We start from the raw sequence: 25,349 nt of genomic DNA, 5'->3' as shown, positions 1-25,349 counted from the left end.
ACTTCTGACTTTCGGGGTTTCACCCATCAACTTTGTTTCCGTTTCCGGTTTGTGACGTGTAGGCCGCGTCCCAGTACTTGCGCTTCCGCCTTTGTGCCCCTCGGTTGCGCGTTCCCGTCGACAAGTGCGAGACTGCGAGTGTGTAGTGTCTGTCTCAGTGTCCGAAGCATTTCAGATAGCCGAGGCGTCCTCCCGCCGATGAGCGGGGAGCGCGCCGTTGGGGGGCACAGGGGTGGGGGTGTGAGTTTTGGCCGGAAGTCGGAAGTCCGTGGCATCTACCCCATATGTGCACAATTTTTAGCAAATTGGATTTTCCTTTTTTGGACTACGTGTTTTTTATTTTTATTTTATTTTTTCAGAAAAGCGCAAGATATGAATCGACTTGATTGACATCAACACAAATACCGAATTGAGATTTGAGTCTGAACACTACTGTATATATATAAATAGTGGAGTGTTGAAGTATGATATGGGACTACATGCACCGCGTTGTCTCTCTGGCGGGCGCTTCACTCCTGCTTTTATAATTCGTAGTATTTGATTATTGAAAGTTATTGTTACAGACCTGTAAACAAGTCTGATCTGATCCAACAAATGAAAAGCATACACTAGCAGTGGTTATATAAAATTATTGTTACAGAGCAAACAAATAAAAAAAAAATTACAGGAGCCTTGGGCCCTTCGTTGTTTAGGGGGATTTACTCCTAAAGAAACTTTGACTTTATTACTCTTTAACTTTTTTTTTCTTCTTTTTTTTGATTGAGTCTGGTTGTCAGGCGGCTGATTTGCTCGGGACAAAAAGAGGCTGGACAAACAGGTGAAGGGGGCCAGCTCTGTCCTGGGTTACTCCCTGGACTTAAGCGACACAGCGGGGGCCAGGCGGATGATGGCTAAGCTGTCATCCATGCTGGATAACCTTGCCCTCTCCCTTCAGGACACTCTGCTCGCACTGTACAGCCCCTTCAGCGACAGACTTTTACACCTGTACTTTGACGGGGAGACAACCAAAACATTAGATAGTTATGTAAAAAAAAAAAAAGATTTTGTGCTTTTTCACATTGCATTACAATGCACCGTTGTCTTTGCTGTCTCCTCTCTGTCGTTCGGTAATTCAGTCCCAATATTTAAAAAAAAAAAACATTATTGTGTGAATTTATATTATGTTAATGTGCTTAAACAATGGGTACTTTTTTTCATTTCCTGTATCATCTTTGCTGCTGAAATTTTCCAGATGTGAGTCCAATAAAAATTTTCTTATTTATTTTAATAATACTTCTTAGTTCCAACTAATAAAACCAAAGGAAAACACACAAAACATCTTAATTGATTCACTTTGTTAGATTTAGTTTTGCAAATTTGGGTTAAACCTGCTGAGTTTGAGTAATTAAAAAAAAAAAAACCCCGAAGGACCCAGAGATTAACACATTTATTCCACACTTCAGTAAGATTGTGATTGCTAGCTAGTTAGTAGCTAGCTAGCAAGGGGAAATTCAGTTGTCCATCAGGAAATAAATAGGATAGACAAAAACAAAATTTCAAAAATGCTCAAGGTGTAAACCCCCGACAATTTACATCAACAATGCTCATGATAAAAACAAATAGCATCTGGAATAAAATATCTCTTAAAGTCTCTGTCAGGTCAAGTCTCAGGTCTGTCTCTCTGTGTTTTGAGATTGACTGTGGCTGATACTACAGAATAAATTGAATACTGGCAATTGATCAATATTCAGAGGAGATGGAGATGCCGTGTGTGATGCACAGACTGGAAGAGTTGAATGATAGATGGAGGAAATGACAAACAGGGAGAGACAGCAGGAACAGTGAACAAAGGACAGACTGATGTACTACTGTAGCTGCTGTCTGCTGGCTTAGGAGTGATTACTCTTTTGACTGCAGTAGTGCAATACAGCAGAGGGGGAGGGTGACTGAGGAGAGATGCACCCGCTGATCTCTGTTGCATGCTCTCTCTCTGCCTATGGATCGGAGGGAGGGGGGAGGGGGGTGTAGTTATATAGGCCGGGGAATGAAAGAACATGGCGTGACTGTACAATGAAGAGCTGATGGCTTGTGCATACTTAAAGACTCCAGACAGATGATGTCTATATACAGTATAATACACTACTGTGTATGGACAAAAGTACACTCATTCATTAGCGTAATCCAAATTATTAGACAGAAATGTGTTATGCTGTTTTTGTTAATTTTCTTAAATAGTCAGTGTGATTTACAGTGATTTTTTTTCATAATCAAGAAATATATTTATTTGTGATAATCTGGGTTTTATTTAAAAAATAATAATAATAATGCGATGACAGAATCTTTTTTCCCCTCTAAAATAACTCAAAATACAGTGCTGCGCGAATCATTATAGAACACAAACAAATAGGTTGTAAACTACGACGGCGTAATAGAGCTACATATAAAATATAAGGGTGGGGGCAATATTACGAGAAAAAAAACTTGCAAATTTGCTCGAAAAATACTCAGAAACTTAACGACAAATACACGTAGCGTAGCTATAGTCTGGATGAGGTGCTGGCTTTTGTCCACCAGGAGCTACCGTAAGGATTTGTTGAATTTAAAAGGCAGGATGGAGAAGGATTCATTCGTAAGGATTTGTTGAATTTAAAAGGCAGGATGGAGAAGGATTCATTCTTAATTGAAACTTTACTCGTCATACGCGGCAGCTAGAGCAGAGCAATTGTTATTTTAAGGAGTTGGATCCCAAAAACGCAGACACAAATAATAGTTTTGACATTTATTTGTAAAACAAAGCTTCAACTGAAGGTGAAGCAATCATCTAGGCTAACAGTGACATGACAAAGAGAACAAAGGCTCTTGCATCAGCCAGGGCCAAACGCTAAACATGGTATGCCCAGTAAGTCAATAACTAAGCGGTTTGTGCGAAACGTACTCACGACTAGAAGAGGCAGCAAAAACTAGACCAGAAACAATAAGAAGAGATTGTGGATCAAGAGACGTGGAGCTAGGTAGCTAACTATCATTCATCGGGCTGTGGAGGCAAGCAGATGAATCATCCGACAAACAGAATGTGTCTTCCGCTGTTGCCTTCATAGGTTGCGGATGACTCCCTTAGGCTGCTGATTACATCAGGCAGTTGCAACACAAAGGACACAAAGGTCTGAGAGCACAAATATGACAGCAACAACACTTCCTGATCCCTTATCAGCTGACTAACACTAACCAATCATAAGCTAGTATACTTTAGGTAAATGCAAGTGAATGATGGAGAGCAGCAGATTCGACACATTAACTTAACTACTTGTACAAAATAAATAAATAAATAATAATAATAATAATAATAATAATTTTGGAAACATAAATGTACAAGTAAATATACATTTTAACAAATCAGGATGTGGACCTTCGCGCAAAGCAAGGCTTCTTTGTAGCTGGCCGTACCCAACGTTTCAAAGTGTGAATACTTAACACGATATGGTTAATCTTTGCTAAAGCAATTACTATCTAATTTGAAAACCCGACCGAAAAGTATTGGCACAAACATCCGAGTAGTTTGCTATGTGTATTTCTCGTAAATTTCAGAGTTTTTTTCTTGCTAATCTGCCACTTTGTAAAGTTGCAAGTTTGCCACTTTATAAAGTTTTATAAGAGTTATTTTCCCTCGGGATATTGCCCCCGCCTTCTAAAAAAATATAGATTTATATGTGGCCCTAATATGCCGTCGTAGTAAAGACCTTTGAACAATATGTTATTTTTGCATTGCATAAAGTAAAAAACTATTACTTTCCTGATCATTTACATGTTAGCAAAGGAACACCTCACTTTCTGATCTATTTAATTTCTATATACAATGATAGTTTCTGCCTTTATGTCATTTCAAGATGCAATAATTGCATACCCGAGTTGCTTTTTGGAGGTTTATTGCTATCCACAATGTTATGATGGAATGGGCTGAGCCACAGATTTGTAATAGTAAGAGATAGAAAGAGCACATTACACCGGTTTAGAGGCCCTTAATTGGCTCTGTGTGTGTTTCAGAATTGATTTTAAGTTTTTTTTAATCATTTATAAAACACTTTATGGTCGTGGACCCTCTTGTCTAGCAGATCTTCTTTTACCACATCAACCCTCTCAGATTCTCTGGTAGTGGCCTTTTAGCAATACCTCATATGGCCCTTGTCCGTGGAATAGCCTGCTGGAGAGCGTCAGGGCTGCAGAGAGCATTTATATTTTTAGAGGGAGGTTCAAGACCCACCTTTTTAGTGTAACTTTTAACTGATTATAGCTCCTTTGTTTTATGCTTAACACTGCCCTATGAAACAATTTGCCCAAAAATATCTTTACAATAACCTTATTATTCGACCATTTATGACTGAAACATCTTCTAATTGGTAGATTAACACCTTAGCTGTTCACAATGGGTACTCCTGCAAGCCTGTGGCCAATAGTTTTTAGACTGGAATTAGGTTTGAATTTCCCACCCTGTGTCTGTGGATGGGACGTCATGTGCGCATTGAGTACGTGAAGAAGGGAGTGTGAAGTTTCATTTTTCAGCCACAGGTTGCAATAGTGATTTAAAATTAAATTTCCTGTATTGGGCAGCTTTAATATTTATGTATCTGTTTAATTACTATTTAACACATAACATTTTATTTATTTTTAGGTCATCTATACTCTATATACTCTATTTACTTTTACACGTTTTATATGTTGTTAACTCTTATTTCTTTTACCCTTTTGTTTATTGTTATAGTCTTCTTATTTTTGTTAGATGTATTTATTATAGTGTTTTTATATCCCATTACTCTTAGTTAGTTTTTCACATATATTTTGGTGATTTTGACATAGCCAGAACTGCAACGCATTCCCTTCCTTATACAATTACTGTTTACTTTTTTGGGAGCAATAGTTACAGCTAATTTAGAGCAAAAATGAAAAAGTATACATTTGTGATACAGGTGATGCACAAAGGTAATGACGTTCACACTGTGTGAGTGATATCACAACTGTTCCATATGGATGCTTTGACTGGTGAACTGAAGCATGATCTGGGAACCGAAGAAATTTGTCAGAATTTATAGTTCTCAAACTGATTTGTTTGTGATCAGGCATTCACCAATCACTGTTCTACTGTATGTTAAATAATAAATACTAGGATGGGTGATAGCACTTTTTTTTTCAGACCGATACCAGTATAGTACCAGTACTCAACAATTTGTAGTCACCGATACCAAGTACCGATGGATATCACTAGTACTTTTGATACATAAAATTAAAAAAATTAATAAAAACAAAAAACTATGACTTACCATTTTAAAGAAAGCCCTCTATATCCCTATATCATATTTTCCCTTAAAATTGCATAAAATTAATGCCAATATTCTATTCTTCTAATTTATAGTTCTCGATTGTGAAACGGCCACAAGAGTTTGGCCGTATCAGCTGCTGTTGTGAGTTCCAAAACCTTGAAATAAAGACAGGTATAGGCCCGATACCATTATTTATTGGTATTGGTACTCACATATATCCCAAATACCCTAATAAATATTGTTTCGTTGGCCTGAATGGAGTCATTCTTCCATTGGTTTAAATGAGGATCACCTTGCCATTATGCTGACGGTTGCCATCGCCAATTATTTTCATAATGCAGTTGCATTCATAAACAATTTCTGTAAATTTGATTCTCCCCACCGCAACCCCCCACCCCCCTGTAAAAGTCCTCATATTTGGGCCTTTTACATAATCTGACCATTGTTTATTTGAAAACTTCATTAAGATGGGTTTAGTTTAGGTCATGATGCCACTACATTCACTGATGTAGACATTAAGAACCGCTCATGTCAGAGGTTTTGTTTGTGATGTAGATCTGTTTGTGTTGTGTATTGCAGGTATACGTTGAATTTGATGACCAGGAGTGGGAGAAGAGAGAGTGGGTGAAGGTCTATGACGATTTCCAGCTGTTTCTACTCGAGCACCAGCTGGTCTGGGCCAAGAGAAAGGAAGGAGCAGGAGGAGCGGGAGCAGGTGGAGGAGTAGGTGGCCTGCTTCAGGGAATCAAGGCGAAACACATACAGTGGCCTGCCCTGGTAAGAACTTTGTTTGCTATCTATAGAAATGACACAGCCACCACAACAGTCAGCGTTAAGAGCAAAGCTCCCCCTAGCTCTGCAAATTAGCCACTTTAGCATCTTTGCAGGCTTTGAGGGCAGTTTTAAATTGTATTAAATGTATTTCCGGGCGCCACGGTGGCTGACTGGTTAGCACGTCCGCCTCCCAGTCCAGAGGACATGAGATCGAGTCCGGGCTTTGGCCTTCCTGGGTGGAGTTTGCATGTTCTCCCCGTGCTTGCATGGGTTTCCTCTGGGTACTCCGGTTTCCTCCCTCATTCCAAAGACATGCATGGCAGGTTAATTGAACATTCCAAATTGTCCATAGGTGTGATCGTGAGTGTGGATGGTTGTTCGTCTCTGTGTGCCCTGCGATTGGCTGGCAACCAGTTCAGGGTGCACCGCCTACTGCCCGAAGCCAGCTGGGATAGGCTTCAGCGCCCCCCGCGACCCTTGTGAGAAAAAGCGGTTAAGAAAATGGATGGATAGATAATTGGATTTCCAGGAGCATTATTTATCTTTATTGTCAATGGTTTTCTTGGAAATTGGCAGCCTTGCTATATCCTATTTAACATTTGTTTAGTGAAGCTAAGTGAGTATATGTCTATATGGTGTGTTGATAGCATGTTTACAAGCTGTTTTGTTTGGTTATTTATGCTATGCAATGTGTGTTGCTGTTAGTGTTTTATCTGACTTTGTGCAATAGTAATGTGTTAACGAGTTATGATCAGTGTTGGGAAAGTTACTTTACTTGCTTAAAAAAGTAACTGAGGTAGTAATTGAATTACTTCATAATAAAAGTAACTCACTACCATGCAAAGTAACTATTTTCACTACTTTAAAAAATATATATTTTATATCAAATAATTTAGATTTTTTAACTCTTAGACCGCCAAAAACGTTTAATAACGTTTAGTAAAATCCAAATGAGTGCCGCCAAAGACGTTAAAAGACGTTCACTATGTTTTTTTTGTTGTTTTTTTTGGAAACGGGCGGAGGCAAGCTTGGCAAGCTGTGCTGAAAGTATCAAGCAGGTCAAGTTAGTATAATTACTATTTTTGGGCACTAGATGGCAGCGATGACTCTCTTTGGACAAGATCGGGTTGGCGTCAGTAGAAGACGTGAGGCGGAGCGAGAGCGTTAAGGGGAGAATGGCTGAGGAAGCGAAAATGGCGACCGGTTGCAAGCAGCTCACGCTTGAGCATTTTTTTCAAAGACGAAAAGCATCGACCAATGCTAAAGAGCACATTGATGATGATGATGGTGACTCCGATGTTGACGCCGAAGTTGGAAGCGTTGATGCCGAAGTTGGAAGCGTTGACGCGGCGGCTTCGATCACGTCGTAAAACCTCACCGGCTAGCGTTGCTAACGGCGGAAAACGAGCACTTCTGCACAGGCGGACGTTCAATCAGATGATGAATAGTACCCCGAGTCCAATGGATATTCATCGGAGGAGTGGGTACAGTCTGATCACGGAGAAGACACTGGTTCTGGACTACAATGCCACCATGAATGGAGTGGATAAGATGGATCAGAACATCTCTTACCACCCGGTATAGGAACTGAAGGACATGAGGAAAGCCAGACGTAACACCAGGTCACCGTATCATGATCCTGAGAGTAGACTTGATGACAACATGGCCAAACACACACTGCTGTATATACCTGCTACTCCCCGGAAAAAAAGGCCGGCAAGAAAGTGCACGCGAAGGGGCAATCACAGTGAAACTAATCTGTGGTGCAAATCCTGCTGCGTCCCCTTGCACGCAGGGGAGTTTTGCACAATATACCTCACAAAAAGAAAAACAGTGTAGTTGAAACATCCACACAATTGTAAATAGTACCACAGTTGCGCACATTTGTAAATAGTTTGCCAAATTGTTTTGTCAACTTGTTACACTGTTGAATGTAAATAAACGTATTTTGCTATCAAAAAACACTTTTTCATTGTTGGTGGTAGTGTTTTACAGAAATAAAGCACTGTTTAGGTGTTTGTGGCATCCTTCATGGAGAAAAAAAAGTTGTCAAATTCACTAGAGTGCATGAAATAATATCGTTTCACAAAAAGCTTGATTTCTCCATATTTTGGTCCAAAACAGAGCATTTGGCTGAAACTAACCTATTTTCTATTGTTGATTACTGAAAAACGGAATAAGGGTAGAAACAAACTTTTTTTTTTCTGATGAAAGATGAGAGTTCATTCTTTCATTTGGTAGTATTTGTGTTTCCATAGTCCAAACACAAAATTTCCTGTGGACCTTGACAGATCAGTCAAATTGCTTAAATCAGCTGGCACCCACATATCCTCTTTTCTGAAAATGCTTGGCAGTCAAAGAGTTAATTGTATTATTTTTATTATTATTATTATTGTTTTTTTTAATATATATTTGTTTTATTTATACAAGGAATTCAAATTATGTCCAGGCTATAGGGTGTTTTGATTTATTTTTGTGAATATTTGTTACACAATTGCCTCACTCCATAATGACATATCATTTAATAATAATAATAATAATAATAATAATTAGTGTTGTTCCGATACCGTTTTTTGGCCCCCGATACCGATTCCGATACCCAGCTTTGCATTATCGGCCGATGCCGATACCATACTGATACTTAAGTTTTTTTTTTCTCAAAATGATAAAGCTGTCCTGCCATTGGTTCAGAGCATTCAAAGGCCAATAGGATATCTTAATTCGGCATGCAGTGAATATGTCACACATCAGTGAATGTCGTGCATAAGCAAGACACAAGATGCTGCATCCAAAGTCCTTTATTAGCGTCAGAATTAATGGTATCGGCATGTTACTTGTTAGTACTCACCGATACCGATACCACTTTTTTAATGCTGTATCGGTGCCTCTGCCGATAACAGTATCGGTATCGGAACAACAATAATAATAATAATAACAATAATAATATAAAAAATGTAAACATCCAAATTATTTGATATAAAATATTTTTTTTTTTACTTTTATACTATAAAAAATACGTTTCAGTATGGATACATAAATAGGATAAACGTTTTTTGGAATGATGCATTTAAGTATGTCTCAATGTAATGGAACAACTCCCCAGAATTTCATATTTCCCTCCATATTCATTAGGGTATACCTAAAATAGATTATGAAAAACAAAGGAATGTGTTATTAAATGCAGGATTGCTTGCTCACAGACACATTTTTAGAAATGGAAAAAAGATTCACTTTGTTACACCTTTTTTATGGTTCTTTTCGTCTGACTCCTCCACTTGTATTTGTTCCCTCATTCGTCAGATCACTGCTACACTGCTGCTATTGCCATAGCAACAGCAAATGAAATGGCACCAGTACATGAAAAATTAACTCAAAAGAAGAAAGGCTTGAAAATACCTCCTTGAGGGACACGGTAAAATGCTTTGTCCAAGCCTATCAAGACTGGTGACAGAGTTGGTATATAGTTGGGTGAACTCCTATGCATCTTCTACGGCACTGCTAAGGGTGTGGAACTGGTCTACTGCTCCATGGCCAGGACAAAAACCACATTGATCCTCCTGAGTGTGAGGTTTGTCTTCCAAACAGACACTTCTCTTCAGAGCCCCTGAATAGATCTTACCTGTGATCCCCTGTAGTTGGAACATTTACGATATGGTCAAACTTCAGATTCTGTGTGATCTATTATCTTTGGTTTACATAGTGTTGTTGATTGTCTCCCAATTCAGTGTACCCAGCAAGTTTTATTTGCTGTCTGTTTAGTTAGCAGGGTGATGCCATAACTCCTTAACAAATTATAGCATTGAATGAATCATAATGACAAAATTGGACCATTTGCAGGCCGTGAGTTTATTTAAAAGTGTACAGTTGGTGCTGATCCAAGTTTTGTTAACTGACATTCTAGTTTTATACATCAGTTTTTTTCATCATCTTTTTTAACGCACATATGCTGTCACTGTCACTGTTTGGAATAGACACACCTACTCAAACCACATTTGAGTAGCAGAGAAAAATGCAAATGCTCATATCCTCAAACAGCTGACTGGCGAGCAGCACTTGTGTAGAACAGCTTCACTGCTGCTTTTCTTTGATATGCGTGTGCACTGTGCACACACATTTGAATAGGAAATTACACTTGTGCGGATTTTATGCCGAAAGACTAGTAAGTGTACAGTTGCATTCTGTGCTAACAAAGACTTATTTAACAAAGTATAATTAATTTTTTTCAATTGCAAATTCCAAAACTGTAGCTATATTACTTAAATTACAATTTCTGATATAGGTGTTTCATTCACAATTGTTCTAAAGATTTGTCACTGTACTGTAGACCTTAATGAAGCATGTGGATTTTGGTTCGTTCTTCGGATTGTCACCTCAAAGAAAGGTTCTGTTCTCAAACTTGCTGGTTGGCAAATGTTTTTTAAAATGTACACCTATCTGTGCTAGAGTTGATCTTTCCATATAAATTACAAACATATGCATGGCTATTTGATGATGACTATAGATTGCTCATTAGTATTAATTTCAGGAAGGATCTTGTCAATGAACTGGTAATCAGTCCAGTGTCTTCAAGTCAGATAAACATTGCAGATGGTGAATGGATGGATACTTCAGTCTGTTGTTTTTTGTTCAAATGGCGTGGTGGTACTTTTGTCTGATTTTGAAACAGAGAGTGTGGGTTTATTTCACACTCAGTGACGGTATGAATTTTAATCTGAATGTTCATATTGTAGTCTGCCCAAAGTGGGCAGGGATACGTTCCATAACCTCGTGATCCTAAACAGGTTAAGCGGTGTGAAGCACATTGAGTTAACTTGTATGTAAAATGCGCTATATATATATATATATATATATATATAAAAAACTTGTACTTAAGCAGTCAGTGTTTTTGTTTTTTTAATGAATTTCTTTGTTATGGAGGATTTTAGAGGCATTCAAAGTGCTCATTCTATATTTTTATGAAGATTCCACTTAGATGGTGGCCACTTGTTACGTTGATAGTTACAGGGTCTTTAACGCTTTGATTGCCGTTGATGTGAAATTACATCACCGGGAACCTTACAGAGGAGCCGAGGAGAACATGGCGGATCTGAGGAAATATGACGTTTCAAGTACACCGTGTTTGATCAAAGTGTTTGTGATGTCAAATCTACTACAAAGAGTATCTAAAAAGAGAGCAAAGATGACAGAAATTGTTTGAATTATAAAAAAAGAAGCGATGACCTAATGTGTGTGTACCTGTTTATACACACATGCACACTCACATGCATGCCATGCATGTAGACTAAATAAAAGTACTACTTATTGAATAACGTGTATAGTTGATAAAGTTTGTCAAATCTTACACTGGTGATTGTGATTGTCAAAAGCACTTTTTCATTGTTGTTTGTATTTTATAAAAGAAAAGGTTGTTCATTAGGTTTAAATGGAGCCATGTATTCCGATTACAATGAATCCGAACGGCCAAACCGAATGAAAATGCTCCATATAAACACCTCAATCGGAATGAAAAGGCTGAATCCGAATGAAATTTCATTCGGAATCACAGGGGTGGTATATTCCATTCGACAATCCAAACGAGCGTCATGTATACACTTCATTCGGAATAGCGAGGCTGCGTCCGGCATGCGCATGCTCTGTCTTGACGTAAATGCATCATGACGTCATCGTTTCCACCCACTAAAATGGCGACATCTCCCCAGAGCTTGTCTGCGAGGGGAGAACTTGTTGTTAAGTACTTGAAACTAGTTTTTATCAAAATGTTGCTTCAATAAAAGTGTTAACACTATCACAACTACTGTGCTAAATGACGAATAAACTCCATTTTGATAAATCACGTGATCGATGTTCGTGTGTACTGCGGCTGCCGCGTGGCTGATCTGATTAAACGGGGGAGCATATAAACGGCAGATCAGAATGGATAACGCCACATGTAAACAGGTGACCAGAGATCTTCATTCGGAATGATTTCAATCGGAATCACTAAAAAGTCTCCATGTAAACCCAGCTATTGTTTGAGGCATGAAGGAAATGTTGCCATTAAATGCATTTTCACAAAAAGCTTGTCTTCTGCGTTTTTTGGGTCAAAATTTTGGTATAAATTTTTGTTTATATATATATATATATATATATATATATATATATATATATATATATATATATATATATATATATATATATATATATATATGGGTTTTTTTTTAGGGGGGGGGTGAAATAAGTTTTGTTTTTTTGAAGATCTTTTTCCCCTCTATTTTTTCATTTTTATCATACATAACACATGCCAGGAATGCTGGTACAAGCTGCAAAGTTTGTTAAAAGTTGAATGTCCTATTACAATATTATTTTGTTTGCACATACCAGGGGTGGGCAAACTTGGTCCTCGAGGGCTGGAGCCCTGCAGGTTTTGGATGTTTCCCTTCTCCAACACAGCTGATATATGATCAGCTCATCAGCAAGCTCTGCATAAGTTGATTGGAATCGGCTGCGTTGCAACAGGGAAACCTCCAAAACCTGCAGGACGCCGGCCCTTGAGGACTGAGTTTGCCCACCACTGCTTTTGACACTTCAAGGTGGAAGCTAATAATGATTGTACAGGAGCAGCACTTGCTCGTGCGATAATCTGCAATTTACATATGATCCGGTTATTTGATGAACCCCAAAAATAATGGGTGACTAGTCATTAAATTAATCATTTGTGGCAGCATGACTTTCAATCAGCAGAAGTTTCTCTCCATCCGACCCCCAGTTGACAAGTGTATTTCAATCTAAAATAATTCTCAACACCTGTCACTCCTTTTGACAGATGTATTCTGATCAGGAAAAAAAGTTTCAAAACAGAAATGTAATTTACATAATCACATGAATCCTTTATATATTTATTTCTCTTCACAGTCACACACTCACACAGTGACTCAGACCTCCTACTCACACATTCAATTTTGGTCACCAGTTTGTTCTTCTCTTCAGTCAGTAAGATGCAGCCTGTGTTGACACATTATCCTCCTACATACGCTCATTGAAATGCACACAAACCTAATTCTCCTGTGAGAATGTGATATAACGTTTTGATATCACATAAAATGTAGTATGTTAGTCTTACATTTTCTTAAATAATCAATGTCCACATTTTATAATGGTACAATCACAAAAACCAATTAATTTTATTGGGGTTTCATTTTAATACAGAAGAGGATTAGGGCCAGTGAAGAGAAAAAAAAGGTTGGCAGGATTCTGACCTTAGAAAATTCTGACTTTATTCTCAGAATTCTGACTTTAAAGTGAGAATTCTGACTTCTGACTTTAATCACAGTTTATTTTCAGAATTGTGACTTTCTGATCCCCCCCTCCCCCCCCTTGTGATTTATTCATAGCTCTACATCACAAAGTCAGAATTTTCACTTTAAAGTCAGAATTTTCACTTTAAAGTCAGAATTTTCACTTTAAAGTCAGAATTCTGAGATTAATGTCAGAATTCTCACTTGAGAATCCTGCCACCCCCTTTTTTTTTTTTCCACTGGCCCTAATCCTCTTTCGTATGTTATAGACTAGGGGTGTTAGAAAAAATCGATTCGGCAATATATCGCGATATTACAGCGCACAATTCTCGAATTGATTCAATATGCGGCCGAATCGATTTTTAAACATCAATTTTTTATGGAAATATTCAACAAAACGTCTTACTTAGGGTTAGGATTCACACATTAAGCATGGAAGAATGTTATATTAATGGAACATTAAGCCTTAATATTTTATTTCAGTGCTGTTCAAACATGAAACAGACTGCAACCTGTTTGTTAAATGCAGTGGGTCAGTTATAAGCCTGACTTTTCAGATAAATTAATAAATTTTCATACAAATCTTACAGTGTACATGTACAAGTTTACTGATTAGTATTTTTTACATTTGAGTTTAAAAAAATATCTCAATAATCAATTTATAGATTTGTATTGAATCGCCAGGTACTAGGCAATTCACACCCCTATTATAGACCAACACAGTTGGTCTATAATAGGGGTGGGAATTTTAAATTATTGAAAATTATAAATGGTTTTCACTTGCAAAAGTATTCAGCCCCCATTCACACTGTTACATACAGCTGTTCTGTTAAGAGCATAGAGGCTGGTGAGAGAAAATGAGTGAACCAACTGCCCCACAAAGCCATAGAAACGCATCAAACAGGCCAGTGTTGACGTTGTGGAGATATAGGACACCTATTGAAGAACATACAATACAATAATAATCCATAAAACTGAAAGCCAACAAGTTTTCTTACATTGTTTTGCATATTGTTCTTTCAGCAACCCACTAAGCTAACTCTAACCTTGATGTGTTGTGTGTGTGTGTGTGTGGGAGAGGGAGAGAGAGAAGGAGAGTGGGAGAGAGAGGGAGGGGGAGAGGAGAGGGGAGGGGAGGGGAGGGAGAGAGAGAGATTACATGGCTGATCCACATATTACATCATTTCTCTGCAAGCACTGAGCAGTGGGTTAACTCATTAGAGAAGCTCAGTGCAGACTCCCATCAATGACACAATGTGAATCCCAATGACCAGACAGCATCCAAGGGCACAGGAGAGTGTTTAAAATGGAAGCCTGTGAAGGAGTGTTTATATCATTCTTTATGATTAGACATGAAATGACTGTAGACTGTTTTTTTTTAATATCCAGGATTCTTTGTGATATCATTGACTTATATATATGCAGGTGTGAATCAGCCCCCTATGAATGAAGATGCTCTTTTCTTCCCAAGTGGCCAAGATCTGCGGTCAGTTGGGTCACGAGTCAGTACCCAACACTCGGACATCCAAAATTGCATTGTCGATTTACTTTTAAAAACATTTATTTAAATATTATTTTATTTTTACAGTTTATGCTGGGTGGCTGCAGACCCACATGGTCCCACAAAGTAAAACTACATTACTGCACTACTAAAGGCAACACAAACAGGGGTGCACATATTTTGGTTACACTGCTTATATGCACCCTTTAACGTGGTATTAGATAAGATGAAAACCAAGTGATAACTATGCAAACAATTATATTGAACAATGTGAACAATATTTCCAATGAACGTCCCTAAAGCTACTCATTTTCTTGTTGGAGAATGAAAAGAAAGTTCAATATTTATTCGAGACATATCTCGTTGCAATTGCAGAGCTGTTGTTTGACCTTGACGCGGCTGCTGACTTTCATCTGTATTTTTTTAAGGGAGTATTTTTGAACACAAATCTTTGCAGATCATCTATATTTTAAGCAGGTCACATCTTGACCACACGAAAGGTTGGATTTACGCTGCATAGTTTAAGAGACACACTGACAATCATTTTGCTCAAGTAGCTCAATCCTGATATGTGTGAAGTAGAAACATTTAATCATGCCATAGATACAAATTTAATTTGTAAACGTACTGCCATTGCAAGCGCTGCCCAAACGCGCATATGCGTCATACCCCGTCTGCCCAAACAACACAAATATGTTCATAAAGTCACAAACGTAAATTTAAACAACTTCAAATTCATAGACCATTAAATATGATTGAAATACTGCATGTTACAGGTTGTGCTCATCATTAGATCCGCAAAATAATTGCCAATGGCGACTAATTGTGTAATGAAGTGATTACCCTCATTTAAATCAATGGAGGGGGAAGTAGACCGCCTTGTCCACTTTTGGGGCAAAAACTGAATGACCCTATTTCAGGATTAACCATTCATGTTTTGTAAGGCCATGTAAGCACGCACAATAACCCGAATAAGACGCTTGGGTTACACCTTTCATAACCGGAATTCTGGTTGATATGGTTCATATAAACGCATTCGGAATACCTCGATTGAACGAGGCAGTGTTTTTCATCATGCGCATGCTCACAACCTCTTCTTCGTCTCCTTTTCCTTTTCTCTTATTTGTATTTGTAGGGAATCTTGGTCTTTGTAGTAACGACTTGTATGTGCAGCGCCGTCCCACTCGCGAGTACACGGGCTTCGCTTGAATACAGTGTTCCCTCGTTTTTCGCAGGGGTTAGGTTACAAAAAATACCCACAATAAATGAAATCTGTAGTAATTAGCTTTAAGACTCTAAAACCCCTCACAGTTTATACACTTTTCTCATCGAGGCATTTACATTTTCTCACATTTCTCTCTTGTTTAAACATTCTCAATGTTCAAACCTTCATAAATGTTATAAGATAGGTACACTACTTTAAATAATGCAATTAAAATTGCACCCAAAAAAATCCATGAAACAGTGAGGCTGCGAAAAGTGAACCGTGTTATAGCGAGGGAACACTGTACATTGATTTCTCCGCAGCGTTTTCATGTTATATTGCGTGACTGTCTCTATGGCAAAAATGCCACAGTTTGTGACACGTTAACCATTCATGTGAGACAGACGTGACACCACTCGTAATGCTTAAACAATGTCCTTGGGTGCTTTTCCTCACATGGTGTCTCTGTGCCTTGCTATGTCTTTTTACATAGTTCTCAGGTTGTGTGTGTGCGTGTGTGTGTGTGTGTGGGGGGGGGGGGTGGGTGCTTGCTCACGGGGATGTTTGGGGGAGGGGTGGTTTTTCATTTTCGATTGTAGTATGGATGTTTTACAGAGCACTTGAGTTGCAATTTTATGTATGAAAAAAAGTTGATATATAAGTAAAGTTTGATTTGATTGGACCATTTCCACCGTACACAGTGTTAATAGTCCAATACCCCTCCTTAGACACTGGATGGAGACTGTGAATTTTCTCTAAACCACATGGCATTTTCTATGGCCTTACCAAACTCCTCTTACATCCAAGTGTTTGTCCCTACGACTGCCGAAGCTGCGTTCCGCTTGGCCAGCCGGTATCTATTAGCTGCCTGAAGAGGTCCCACATGCCAAAAAGATCCGATAGGCCTTCTTCATCTTGACAGTATCCCTTACCGCTGGTATCCACTAACAGGTTTGGGCATTGGCTCCATGACAGGCACCAACCAAATTACGGTCACAGCTTCGCTCAGCTGAGTAGACAATGAAGGGGCAGAACATGGCTCACTTGGGTGAAGTTCTGCTAGGGGTGGAAGTTGAAACTCTTTCTGATAGGGGACTGTGCTAGACATTCAGAGCAGACCCTCACAATGCGATTGAGTCTGTTAGGTCGGACCGGCGTTCAAACACACCACCAGGTGTTGGCAGTTCCGCCCCTCGCTCACTTCAATGTCCAAGACATGCGGCTTCAAGTTGGAAATATGACCACGAAGTCGATCATCGAACTGAAGCCTAGGGTGACCTGATACCAAGTGCACATATGGCTCCCTTGTGTTTGAACATGGTGTTGTAATGGACAATCCGTGATGAGCACAAAAGTCTAGTAACAAAACACCACTTCAGTACTGATCGTCAGGGACGTCCTTCCCAATCATACTTCTAGCTCTCACTGCAATTGCCCACGAAATTCCCCTGCAGAACGATGGAGTCCCCAGCAGGAGTGCTCTCGAGCGCCCCCTCCAAGCACTCCAAAAAGGGTGGGTACTCTAACCTGCTGTTTGGTTCAGAGGCATAAACAACAGTCAGGACCCATTCCTCAACCCGAAGGCAGAGGGGGCCTACACCACCGGGGTATAGCTCAACATACAGGCTGGGGAACAATATGTATGCCCACACCTGCTCAGCTCCTCTCACTGTTGGTAACTCCAGAGTGGAAGAGACTACCTCCTCTCAGGAGGACTGGTACCAAAGGCCAAGCTGTGGTGGCAAATCTGACTAGACCTACTCTGAATTTATCAACCTCACACATACGCTCAGGCCCCTTCCCTGCCAGGGAGGTGACGTTCCACATCCCTAGAGCCAGCTTTTCTGTAGCCGGGAATTGGAACGCCAAGTTATCTGCCTTTGGTCACTGCCCAGCACGCACTGCACCCGGCCCCCTTGGTCCCTCCCACAGGTGGTGACCCAACAGGAAGGTGACCCACATTGCCTTTTCAGGCTTTGCCTGGCCGGGCCCTTTGGGTGCTGACCTAACCACCAGGCGGTTGCCAACAAGCCTCACCTCCAGGCCTGGCTACATAGGTGGGCTCTGGTGACCCACATCCGGGCAAGGGAAAACAAAGTCCAAAGTTGTTGTGCAACATGGAAGGTCTTTAAATCGTGCTTTCTTTGGTTCTCACCTAGAACCTGTTTGCCATGGGGGATCCTGCCAACTTATCTCCTAGAATTGGGACAGACCCTCCACCACATAAGGTGACAGCTCAAGGAGGGGACCAGTACATAGTTTGAACTCATCACTCTACTGAATGTTTGTGGAAATTAATCTGTGTCCTCATTGATTCAATGATAAGAGACCATATTTATAGCGTATTTTAACTGTATGTGGAGTGTTAGCTCAGTCTCATTCGCTTGAAATTAGATGATTGTTAAATAACACCCGGTAAATGGCTTAATTTAGCCACTGGAATTAAAATGGCATATGGATTTTCTGTACATTAACTTTCCCACAGTAAATCGACTGATTTATCTACATGTGGTCTATTCTCTGTGTTTATCGAAATAATAGAATAAAGAGAAAAAAGACACAGAAAAAGAAAGTTATTTTCTTTGGCTTCTTTTCACTGTCTACAGACCATGTTACTTAGCAACAGTGGCTGTCTTTAAAACTAAATATGACACACACACTCACAAGTATCTATCAGCAGTCATCTTGTCATCTGGTTACTGGCTCGGTTTTTGATATCAAGAGAACAAGAGAGCGTTCCAACGCGTGTGTCATCATCTGCAGCTTTTTTTCATTGAAAGCTGCCTCTACTGTCTGTCATTTAAGCTTCTAGCAACGCTCGTTTAACGCTTCATTGTATTTCATTGAAGTAGCTAGTGGAATCCAACCGCAGATTGGCTGAGATTGTCCGGCCACATGTGATTTGCTCATGAGTTACTTAGAGATGAGAACAGAGCTATAGTTTTGTTAAAAATGGGTCAATAACAACACCCCACCTACTATCTACTATGCCAAGCATGTAGATAGTCCCCCCCCCCCCCCCCACACCCCCACCCCGGCAAGAGGATCACAAAAAGATTCATCTCCTAGGCACAGGAAATTTGACCTGGACTAGTGTATGTTTTACATGAAGATTTTATACAAATCAGAATGTTTTCTGTGGTTTCCTGTGACTAAACTGTCCATGTATGTGTAATTGTGTTTGTTGGAAATGGTTAATAATTATTAATCAAATTGCATTATGCCCACATTGGTACTTTCTATGAAACAAGCAGAATCACTACCATTTCAAATACTTGTACTAAGGGTGTCAAAATTATTGCGTTAATATCTCATTAACTTAAAGTGCCTTTAACGGCACCATTTTTTTTTCTTAATTAATGCTAGATTAACAACCACTCCTTATTTGGAAAGCCTCTACTGAAGGGCGAAGCAAAATTACCCAATAGAAATGTACTGTACTACACTGGACCTAAAACACAATGTTTAAGGGGCAGAATGTTATCGTGGAGGAATCATTTGGACTGTGTAGCGCTTCCACCTGTTCCATGCTTTGATTGAACACACTCTGTTAGCCGGTTAGGTTGTTCCAGCAAGAGGTGTCCATGGCCCTCTCAAACCATGTGAGAGCCAAGATCCGAAAAATTTGTTGTGAGGCATATTTTATTCAGCAACTCCAGAAAATAGCTCTTAAGTGTAGAAAATAGCCGTGCTTTTGGCTCGCTTGCCAGCAGACCGGCGGCTCCGGCATGCAGTATAATCAATGCACGTCCAAGAACTTAATAAAATAAAAGCATACAACGTCGTTCAAAAGAGTCACTATAACACAATTTAGCAATAAATCAAATAATAATGCATATATTTGTGGGGACTGGCGTCATGTTGCATTTTACAATTTTAAAAATGTACAGAAGTTCGCACGTTACTTCATGTTAAAAATTAGAAAGCTCTTTATACGACCTTTTATGGTTCGTTTCCAGTTAAGTTGCGTCATTTTCCAATGTGCATCCGTATTGAACTCAACAAAATAAAAGCATTCAACGTTGTGCAAAGGAGTCACAGTAACACAATTTAACAGTAATTAATTAATTAACAATGCACAAAGTCGTCACTGTAACACAATTAAACAGTAATAAATTAAACAACAATGCTTATATTTGTTGGGACTGGGGTCAAGTTGTATTTTACAGTTTTTAAAATGTGCAGAATTTCACAAGTTACTTAATGTTAAAAAATAGTCAACTCTTTAAATAAAAAGAAAAATGCACTGAGCTGTCACCATTGTCTTACAAACACAATTATGCGAGGTAAAGTAAGAAAAAAGACAAAGACAAAAAATAAATGAAAGAAAACTGACCAACACAAATCAATGTGACACTCGTTTTTAACAGTACTGTACCTATTTTTTATTTTACTTTTACTTTATGAATTGTTATTAAATTAATCAAAGACTAATGCAACAATTTTCCATATTTCCCAATTTTATGTTAACGAAAGTATGAAAAATTTGATACAAATATTGTACATTTTGTTATAAATTGAGGTATAAAATGTGTGATTAATTTGTGATTAATCGTGAGTTAATTATCGAAGTCATGCGATTTAAAAATTTTAATCGACTGACACCTCTAATTTGTAACTCGTGATCACTGTCTTTTTGAATGCTTTTATATCAGTAATGTCACCCCTCCATGTACTTGAAGTTGTCTTAATCACAATGAGCATTAGCATAATTTGCAACTACGAAGAATATACAGTATTCCTTTGACAGTTACATGTCAGTGTGACTTTGGATTTTAAGTGTTGTGTCCTGTTTTATCCTCTTGTTACAAATATACATCGGCTGGATGTGTTGATATCAGGCAGAATTGTCATCTGTGTGACCTCCAGACAAATATTTTATATAACAAACCCTGCAGCTGGAGCCTAGGGAAGCTTTGTCAAAGGGGGCTGCAACAACAATTCTATGCATAATGCAACTAATGCATGTTATAAAGTGTTAAAATGTTTGTAAATTAACTAGGAGTGCACCAATCACAATCTCTCCGATCACTTTTTGCCAATCCCAATTTTTTTTTCCAGCAAGCAGCAATCTTGTTTTATTGTAAAACATTGAACAATTTCTGTGAAACAATACAAATGAGTTGTGCTAACTGCACATAAAGTAGTTATCTCAATTAAAAATGAAAAGCCTACTCAGCTGAAGAGGACAGAGGCTAACATTTTTTTTAACTCTGAGGTGGGAGATAAGATCGGTTCATTTTTAAGGGATCGGCCAATCATCGATTCCCCAATCAGCACTCTAATCAGATTGATTAGAAACAAATGAATAGTGTTTGGAAAGTGCTAATGATTGTATATACTACTGTATAAATAGGCATTAAAATGGATGCATTTGAACACAGGTAGGCTTCAAAGAAATTACACACTATACCTCTGTATTCAACTGAGACTCTTTTTTTTTTTACCATTATAATCTATCCAAACAATACATCGAGGGGAAAAAAATAAATAATTATGGTATCCATTATTTTTGTGTATTTAATTTTGTATTTAGTTTGTTCTTTTTATATGGCCCTTGGTCAGTTTAAGCTGTGTTTAAATGTGGTTTATGAATAAAAACTTTAACTCTTTGACTGCCATAAACGTTATAAAACGTTTAGCATAAACCTAGGGAAGGGCGCCGAGGACGTTAAAAGACGTCCCCTATGTTTTTTTTTTTTGTTTTTTTGAAAACGGGTGCAGGAAAGCCTTGGGCAGCTGTGCTGAAAGTATCAGGCAGATCTGAAAAGACTCGTTTTGGCCCCTAGAGGGCAGCGATGACTCTCTTTGTACAAGGTTGGATGGGCCGCCCACCGTGGGCGTCAGTAGAAGACGTGAGGCGGAGCTAGAGTGTTGAGGAGACAATGGCTCATGAAGCCCACAATGGCTGACCAAGCAACCGGTTGCCAGCAGCTCACGCTTGAGCATTTTTTTCAAAGACGGAAAGCATCAATCAATACTAAAAAGCGCATTGATGTCGACGATGATGATGACTCCGAGCTTGACGCCAAAGTTGGAAGCCTTGACGCGACTGTTATGATCACGTAGTAAGCCTCACCGGCTAAGCGCGGCTAGCGCTGCTAAGGCCGCAAAACGCGCACAATAGCCGACCGGGTACTTCTACACAATCGGACATTCGATCGGGCGATGGAGAGTTGGCATCGACCAATGCAGATTGATGATGATGATGATGATGACTCCGAGCTTGACGCCAAAGTTGGAAGCCTTGACGCGACTGTTATGAACACGTAGTAAGCCTCACCGGCTAAGCGCGGCTAGCGCTGCTAAGGCCGGAAAACGCGCACAATAACCGACCGGGTACTTCTACACAATCGGACATTCGATCGGGCGATGGAGAGTTGGCATCGACCAATGCAGATTGATGATGATGATGATGATGACTCCGAGCTTGACGCCAAAGTTGGAAGCCTTGACGCGACTGTTATGATCACGTAGTAAGCCTCACCGGCTAAGCGCGGCTACCGCTGCTAAGGCCGGAAAACGCGCACAATAACCGACCGGACATTCGATCGGACAATGAAGAGTACCCCGAGTCCAATGCATATTCATCGGAGGAGCGGGTACAGTCTGATCACGGAGAAGACACTGTTTCTGGACTACGATGCCACCATGAATGGAGTGGATAAGATGGATCAGAACATCTCTTACCACCCGGTATAGCAACTGAAGGACACGAGGAAGCGAGACGTAACGAAACCGTAGCATGATCCTGATATTAGACTTGATGGCAACACACACTGCAGTATATACTTGCTATTCCCCGGAAAAAAACGGCCGGCAAGAAAGTGGAGCACGCGAAGAGGCAATCTGTTGTGCAAATGCGGTTGCGTCTCCTTGCACGCAGGAGAGTGTTACACAAAGAAAAACTGTCGTTGAAACATCCACATATTTGTAAATAGCACCACAGTTGCACACATTTGTAAATAGTTTGCCAAATTGTTGTCAAATTGTTACACTGTTGAATGTAAATAAACGTATTTTGCTATCAAAAAACACTTTTTCATTCTTGGTGGTAGTGTTTTATAGAAGTAAAGCACTATTTAGGTGTTTGTGGCATCATTCATGGACAAAAAGAAGTGTCAAATTCACTAGAATGCATGAAATAATATCGTTTCACTAAAAGCTTGATTTCTCCGTATTTTGGTCCAAAACAGGCGAAATTGGGTCAAACTAACCATTTTCTATTGTTGATTACTAAAGAACGGAATAAGGTAGAAACAAACTTTTTTTTTCTGATGAAAGATGAAAGTCCAATCTTTCATTTGGTAGTACGTGTGTTTCCATAGTCCAAACAGAACATTTTCTGTGGACCTTGAAAGATCAGTCAAAATGCTTAAATCGGCTGGCACTGACGGCATCCCTTTTCTGAAAACGTCTGGCAGTCAAAGAGTTAATTGCACATATTAAAATAAAATGTAATGAGTGAAAAGGCCTATTTGGCAGATATTGTATGGCATACGTTTGATTTTTTTTCTCCTTTGGTGGTCAATTGATTTGATAATCAAGATTTAGAAGAAATCACCACCTCACAATAACAGAAGCGCAGAGGTGTAGATTGAGAAGGAGTTCATGACATAAACATCCTGTATTTAAGAAGTGTTTAGTCAAAACGTTGGACTACAAACTAAAGCAAGTCATGCTTACAGTATGTACATGATGAAAATGTTTTTGGATTATTCCAACCCCCCAAAAACGTCATTTTGTCAAACTGAGAGATTTAGTCCTATCCAGAACCGTGCACAGAGAAAGAGTTGATAACAGTGTAAATGTGATGTGTGTTATTGCTCTTTAAATGTCTTTACTCTCTCCAGAACCTAAAAAAAAAATAGATTTTCTGTTGAACCAATTTATACTCACATCTCTTATTTAGAAGCTACCTGAAAATAGAAACGTGTAGAATGCATTGGGAACACTGTCTGAAGTTGAATGCAATCCCTTCAAGGACAGCATTCACCATTTTAAAAACAAGTTAAGCAATGTAAGATGTAAAAACAACAAATGGTAAATAACTTTGATAAGGGACAACACTGTCACGCTGCTTTGAATGATCTTGAACTTTTGCTTGTATATTCTTCTGTTGTCTTAATAGCTTTATTGTTTTTTGTTTTGTTTAGTTTTTTTAAAATCAGAAAACAGATATTAGCGTGCACTTTCAATTTGTCTATGACCTTAGATTAAGGAAATTTTATGTATACTACCTAGGATGGGCTTCAACTTCGAAGATAACAGCAACTGAGTAGACAATGTTGGCATTGGGTTAACCATTGCTTAGTATGGGGATGGCTTTAGGTCATGTCAGTTTATGTATAACTGCTTTAATGACGGCGGATTATTACATGCGTATATTCACCTTATTTCAACGCCTTTACATGAATTATGGGCACAATTTCCGGAATGGACCGGAAGCAGCATTTTTGTTTACATGGCAGATGGTTGCGCAAGTCCAAAAGGCATTGTAACAAATGGCTGGCTGCTACTTCCGGTGTCTTAGAGGAAGTTGCGCCCATAATTGTTTCTACATCAGAGCCCTCAGGAATAAGGTGGATGAAGGTCGATGAATACAGGGTAGTAGAAATTTGAGAAGTGAAGGCTGAATGTTAGAACTCTGAGGCAGTGGGACAAAGTGAAAGAGAGCGAGTCAAAGAATGTGGTGAGTAAGAGAGCAAGCCAGCAGAGGGGAAACGTGTGCTGTTGGCCAAGAATTACTTCGGCCCCTCCTTCTCCCTTTCCCTTTCCCTCTCCCTTTCCCTCTCCTCTCTCTTGCTCATTCCCTCTCTTGCACCTTGCGTCAGCAGCCGTTAAAATGTCGGCTCTATAGCTTGTCCTCTGCTTCTCTTTCTCTCCCTCTTAACCATCTGTCTTTTTTTTTCTTTTTTCTTTTTTTACCAGAAGAGGAAACCACTTTTTTTTTCTTCCTCTGCCTTTTATACCCTCATCACCCTGTCTTGTATTTCTGCTTCTCTCTTTTGCTTTGTGGAAAAGCTTTTGGGGTTTTTCCAAGGTTCTTTCTTCACAGCAATTGCTTCTTGATGTTGTTTGAAGACGAAGGAGAGAGGTAATCTGCCCGTTTTTGTTCCTTTGCTATAGATCACAGTCTTCTTTTAAGTCGGTAGAATTCAAACCATGCCACAGAATAATGTATTCAAGTAAGCTGTTTCCAAGGAAAGACATTATAGTATCGCTGTGTCATTTAGCAAAAGCTCTCTACAGACAAATGATCAAATAACCAAAATGTGAGTTGTGTTTTGCTGCTTGTTTTTATT

General features: G+C 39.2%; 1 protein-coding gene across 2 annotated transcripts in view; it reads left to right on the top strand.

Annotated features, from left to right (window-relative positions):
- Positions 1–25,349, top strand: part of jmjd1cb (jumonji domain containing 1Cb) — a 144,677-nt gene that overhangs the window by 61,574 nt on the left and 57,754 nt on the right. Inside the window, exon 2 of one of the 2 annotated variants that reach the window (XM_086063683.1) lies at positions 5,871–6,068. In XM_086063683.1, the coding sequence (XP_085919809.1) occupies positions 5,871–6,068 (198 nt within the window). Of the gene's footprint in view, positions 1–5,870; positions 6,069–24,851; positions 25,142–25,349 lie in introns of those variants that run through there. The other variant, XM_086063684.1, reaches the window with a different exon arrangement.

Source organism: Leptonotus elevatus, chromosome 20 (assembly GCF_054856555.1).
Source record: "Leptonotus elevatus isolate MCC_2025b chromosome 20, RoL_Lele_1.0, whole genome shotgun sequence".
In the NCBI taxonomy this organism is placed as follows: domain Eukaryota; kingdom Metazoa; phylum Chordata; class Actinopteri; order Syngnathiformes; family Syngnathidae; genus Leptonotus; species Leptonotus elevatus.
This window is presented reverse-complemented; position numbering and strand designations above follow the sequence as displayed.